Here is a 6490-nt window from a genome sequence, read left to right on the forward strand (position 1 = left end):
TATTCGGTATATCGAGATCATCGTACCGAAAAAATACAAATTTTTCGAATTTTCAGCATACCGAAGATTTCGATACAATATTGTAAAGATATCTAATTTTTTTGTACGATGATAGTATGAATTTGAAAATTTTGGTATATATCGAAATACGAAAACAATATATAAAAATTTAAATATTTATAATATTTTAAACAATAAATTTATAAGATTTTAAAAATATAAAGTTCATTTTTCGTTATAAAACGGTTTATACTGATATCATATCGAATTCTCGATATACCATACAATTTCGGTACAATCGATATGCTAGTTATATGTACCGAAGTTTTCGGTATAAATATTATCAAAAATTTCGGTATTGTGTCGATATAAAACTTTCTTATATCTTAATTTTCGGTACGGTATACATATAAAATTTTCGATACGATACGATATAGTATATCAGCCGTAGTTGATATTCACCTAATTTTTTATTAGCAACTACTACCAAATTAAATATCACATAGCTAATTTCCAAGACAAGACCAACTATAATTGATTGTTCGATTCACTCAGTTTGCACCAAATACCATATAATTAATCGCATTATGTAAATTACATATTTCCATTTATTTTCTCGCTTGGAAAAAAAAAATGAAGACCATATGATTGAAAAAATATCACACAAAAACTTAAATATATATATATATATATAATATAATTTAAGAAGGAAAATAGATTAATTCCTGTTTAGTAGTTCCTCGATCATTTGCAATGCAACCCTTTCTTCTTCATTAATCCCATTCCTCACCTCCAAAGGAGATGATCCCGGAGGCGCCACAGGCGGTGGCATTTGACATTCCTCCGCCGATACGACATTGCCACCGCCATTGATCTTCCCCTTCCCGAGTTCAACAGTCATGACCCAGTTCGATTCTGACCTGGACCCCGCCCGCTTCTGCCACACCCCAATGTGGGAGCTTTCAGTGTCCAGCCTGAGGCAAGTGACTGAGGGAGATGGAGACTTGCATGATTTTCGAAGCTTCGCATTGAGAATGGATGCAAGGGAATTGGGATTCAGCATTGATGTAGACATCAGCTGTGATGGACAATTAATATCGCTGCCGTTTTCTTGGTTCTTCGTGACTGGGAAGTTGGTCTTCGCATTGCTTCCGCTCATTAGCACCGCCGCCTCCGCCGACTCGAAAGTCCCCAGCCACACCCTCCTCTTGCCGAAACAACATATATAGGAAAAACCCATTCATCGAAGCAACCTAAAAAAGCAAGAAATAATAATCAGTGTATAGATAGATAGATAGATAGATAGATAGATATTTGGCATTTTACAGCAAAGGGTGGCGAATTTCCGAAACCCAAGAACCCAAGTGGCGCTGTCTAACACCTCTGTACTTTTTCGTGTGTAACATGTTTTTGGGAATTAATTATTAAGCAAACTCATGAAGATTGTATAAGCACTGAGTTGAGTGGTGATTTATTACATAGAGGAGATGAAAGCAGCTGGAAGTACGAACATGTGCGTATGGTTCTGTAGCTCCCTAATTATAATGGAAATGACAAAATTTTTTTTTTTCTGTCTATTTTTTTGCTAGTTTGGTCCATTATGTAGTGATCAGCTATTTTTATATTTTTCAGTTTAGGTCTTTTTCTTGACTTAATGCCAACATAGTGTTGACTTATACAGCAACGTCACATGATACTCATGATAAAAATGAATAAAATTGTTAAAAACTGAGAGATACGTTACAATTCACAATCACTAATATTTGACAATATAAATAATTAAAATTACAAATAAACAAACATATATGATTGAATCTATAATTTTCCAAAAAAAATATATTTGATTTTTTCACAAAAACAGTAGGTTGTGACCCAAAGTTGGAAGATTCTTCACACTCAAACATATTATTTTTGAACTCTAGACCAGCCTTAATTTACTCTCTTACTGTCTTCTCTCATCATTAAAATTGAGTCAAGTTTTGTTGAACTTGAGTTAAACTTTTCCAGTGTCTTTGATGCCCTTTCGAGATCATCCTTGAATTTGCACAATTCAAGGTACTTTTTGCTCAAAACCACTTCAAGTCTTGACATACACTCTTTCCGTTCTGTATTCTCTTTTGAGAAGATCGAATTTATCTTGTTTCTTTTGATCCAGTCCTCTTATAGTTCTTCATACATTATCTGCACGTTCTTTAGGGAGATTTAATCGTCATCAACTTCCCGGGTTTCTAGATTACTCGAATCACCGAGAGTTTTTGCATTCAAGCACACTGATTTTGAAGAGACGTTGCGACCAAGTCTTGCAACACCAGAGGCAAGACCTAGCAGATTGACTTGCAACTAGCGTTTTTTCTTCAAAACAACAAACAAAGAGGTTTGATTTTCTCATTTACTGGATTCCTGCTCTTCTTTAGATTCTTCATCACTTAAAAAGACTTCCATAACTTTGTTCCTTCAAAGCCTGTTGGCACATTCATTTGTGTAATGATCGAATATAGAACATTCTATGCACTGAACCAGTTCTAATCTTTTGAAATCTAGTTGAATCATCAATTCATTTCTAGGTCTAAATTTCCCTTGAGTAATTGCTAGCCTTTTATTTTTCTCGTGAGCGACCAAAGTTGGCAGTTTAGGTGGTTGAACAAACTTCTTCTTGTCTCTCATTCTTTTTAAATAATTACCAAATTTCTTTGTAATCAACGAGAATGAATCTTCACATAAATCAGACTCGTTGACTTCCTAAGACAGTTGAATCAAATCATTTAATGAGTCATTAGAAACTTGTAGTGCAATAGTCTTGTTTTTGTCCTTTTTCTGTAAACCCATAGATATCTCAAAAGTTTTTAGAGAGCTTATCAAAATCCTCCAAACTAAACGTGGAAGTGTCTTTTACTTCATCAATAACACATATCTTGATGTTGAACCGTTCGGGAAGATATCTTAAGACCTTGCTGACCATTCTTTCATTTGACATTGGATCGCCAAGACTGAATGCTTAATTTGCAATATCACGTAGTCTACAATCATATACAATGATTGTCTTGTTTTATTCCATCCTCGAGCTTTCAAATTTAGAGATTAGCATCCTTAGCTTAGTTCTGCGCACACTCTCAGATCATTTACAGTGTTTTTGAAGAATTTTTCATGCATCTTTGGCAAACATGCAATTGGTGATAATGTTGATGTCGACCGAAGTGAAAATTGCATTGAGTGCTTTTGAGTTAAAATTCGAAGTTTGGACTTCATTAGTTGTCCATGCACTATCGGGTTTGATGTGACTGTTGTCATCCGCATCCACAGTTCTTGGTGAAAACCAACCATCTAAAACACGTTATCATGCTCTTTTTTCGATGGATTTGATGTAAATCCCCATCTTGAATTTCCAAAGAGCATGATTGGATCCATCCAAAATCGATGGTCGAAAAGCAATGTTGACAGATAGCACTTTATCAAATATAGATACTGCGTGCAGGTGTTGTAACACGTGTTCACAATATGCAGCGGAATATATTAATTAAACTCACAAATAAATTTTAATAAATAAAATAAGACAAAATAAATCATGCACTAGTACACTTGTGCGGTGCCTCAGGACAAAACAATTCACTAGAAAACTTATCAGTTTACAAAAATCAATGCTAGCGAACAAATAAAATTAGCTAACTCGCTTAACAAGTGAGCAAGTAAAGTGCATCCAAACTTATATTTCAAATCATATAATCAAAACTACAGATGCAACAAATGTGAAGCCAGAGTTCTCGAATAAACGACACACTAATCAAAATAGTGATTATGTGTTGTGATTGAATCTTCTCAACACTTCACTGCAACACTTCAATACTATTGGCTTGAGATCTTTATTAATTCACTAACGTAATTAGTTGCTCTTCCTGCGATGTTTCACTGCTCTCCTTCAACTCCAAAAAACCACATACACACATCAACAATGATATGTTATTTATAGACTTCTTTTGCCCTAGAGTTTATTCCTTGTAAGAGTCCTACACAAATATAGAAATAAAAATTTTATTAGGAAATAAATTATTTTAAATAATAAAATAATATCTAGAGATCTTATCATAAATATCAATATTTTAGAAAATCTTATCATAGATATCATATTCTTGAAAAACTATATGTTTTAATATCACAATATTATCAACAAATAAAAATTAAATAAAATATGAAATATTCCTTTCATATTACAACCACATGTAGATATAATGTTTTACACAATTTTAGGAATCGTCCCAATCTCCTGAGATCTAATTTGTTTGAAACATGATTTTTTAAAATTATTTTTTAGGAACAATATTGGAACATAAAGGGAAATGCATCACTTTAATACGTTAATAGTCCAAATTGAATTCCTGAAATGAGTCACCACCAACGGCTACATTCGGACTCATCTCTTTCCCTTTTCACTAAAGATTTAGGACTCGCGATTCAGACATGTGCATACACAGTCCAAAACCAGTAAGAGTAATTAATTGTAGGGGATATAATTGGGATCTACCAATCCAGCTGAATCATTGGATTCTCAAGTGTTCGATCACCAATACTTACATGTTTTCGACTTCATCCCGATATATTTTTGGTTTTGTAAGTTGTTAAATTTAGATTTTAGTCGGGTAAGTTGGTATTTTTTTCTACTTTCATATATATATATATATTTTTTTTGAGCCAAAAATGTCTAAAAATGAAATTAAAACCATGTATTGGATTAAGATCAAACTTTGACGATCTATAATATCAGTTAAGGAATGTGATTTATTCGGTCTATCAACTTGTTCAATTTTAGGTTTTAGTCATTTCAAATTTTGTTTTTGATACATTAATTTTTAATTTTCAACTATTTTGGTCCAATTGCTGATGTCAGACCGAAAAAATCTGATTTGACACCGACAAATACTGACATGACATCGAAAAATGGTGATGCGGCATCAAAAGTTGTCGGCTTGCCAAATGTCACGTCGAGAATTAGACCAAAATAGCTAAAATTAAAAGTTAGTGTATCAGGATCAAACTTTGAAAACTTGGACCAAACTCAAAATTTGACAAGTTGGTGTACCAAAAAAATTATTTTTCTTATTTGTTAAGAAGGAAAAATTAATTGTATTCAGGCCGTCGGTGACGGGCATCGGGAGTGGTGATTATTTCTCCTTCGAATTGAAAATATTTAGAATTTCAATTGTAGTTTGCTTATCTTAATTTCGGGTAGAGGCCGATGAATGATGATGTGTCGTTTCCAATAATAATAATAATAATAATAATAATATTTTATTTTGATCTGAATTGTTGTAATTATTAAAATTTTAACTAAAATTAAACTTATTACGTTTACAATATATATATAAAAGAAACTGTAATATCATTGGTATATATTTGTCTCTCTATCGTTTTGGTAACCATGAATTGTCAAATTACAATATCGATATGCTATTTTGTTATATTTGCAATTTAAATCATTTTTGGACGTTGTTATGATATAATCTACACATATGTGGTGTCTACATGACAATGATATGTGCAGTTTCTTATCAACACTCCCGAGTTATTTTTTTGATTTCTTTTTAAGCTTAATTAATATTCTTTTTTATAATCATAATAAAAATCCATTAGAATTAGGACAAAAAAATGTACATGTCACACTTGGCGTGCCAACATGGAATCGTCCTCACTAAATTTTCTGCTGTGTCAAATTTCAGAATATTTTGCACTCTGCAGTAATTTTAGTACAGTTGTCTGAATGCTACATTAATAATCAGCCAATATTTCACCGTCAGAATCACCAACGTTTTAGACAAAAACTTGTGTGAGACGGTCTTACGAATCGTATTTTATGAGACAGATATCTAATTTGGGTCATCCATGAAAAAATATTAATTTTTTATGCTAAGAATATTACTTTTTATTTTAAATATATGTAGGGTTGACCCGTCTCACAGATAAAGATTCGTGAGATCGTCTCACAAGATAACTACTCAATGTTTTATTGGGCATATAATTGGGATAAATTTAATTAAATTGCTGCTAAAGTGTAATTGTACCTTTGGCTATATATGTTGATTTGTTGTGAATACCAAATGTACATGGTTTAACGAATTGCATGTGGAATTAATTACTTCAAGTTCCATCACATTTCATCTAACAAAAAATCAAAATAAAGTCCCATCACACCAAAAAGAAATTGTTAAAAAATGATGCAATACAGTTACATGGATAGAATAACATTTTCGGTACCTAGTTTGTATTTTTTTATTATTTTTTTTGTCAAGTTATCAAATAATTCATGATTTTAGTTTATTAACTTGTTATTTTTTTAAAATTCGGTTTTTTTATCGGAGTACTGATGCTGTATCAGACACATTAATAATATCTGGTGTTGTGTCATCATTTTTTTATATCATGTTAGTTATTTTTTTATCATAGTGCTGATGTGATGTTAGACATACTAGTAATATCTGGCGTTATAACATCATTTTTGGTA

At 32.0% G+C, this 6490-nt stretch overlaps 1 protein-coding gene across 1 annotated transcript; it reads right to left on the bottom strand.

The window, feature by feature from the left end:
• Positions 1-666: 666 nt before the first annotated feature.
• On the bottom strand, positions 667-1406 carry LOC142529659 (ethylene-responsive transcription factor WIN1-like). The gene is made up of 2 exons (XM_075635250.1): positions 1327-1406; positions 667-1211 (listed from the first exon to the last, which is right to left on the bottom strand). The coding sequence occupies exons 1-2, from the start codon at positions 1404-1406 to the stop codon at positions 719-721; spliced, it is 573 nt and encodes a 190-aa protein (XP_075491365.1). The 3' UTR covers positions 667-718.
• Between the last annotated feature and the right edge of the window lie 5084 nt (positions 1407-6490).

Source organism: Primulina tabacum, chromosome 16 (assembly GCF_025594145.1).
Source record: "Primulina tabacum isolate GXHZ01 chromosome 16, ASM2559414v2, whole genome shotgun sequence".
In the NCBI taxonomy this organism is placed as follows: Eukaryota; Viridiplantae; Streptophyta; class Magnoliopsida; order Lamiales; family Gesneriaceae; genus Primulina; species Primulina tabacum.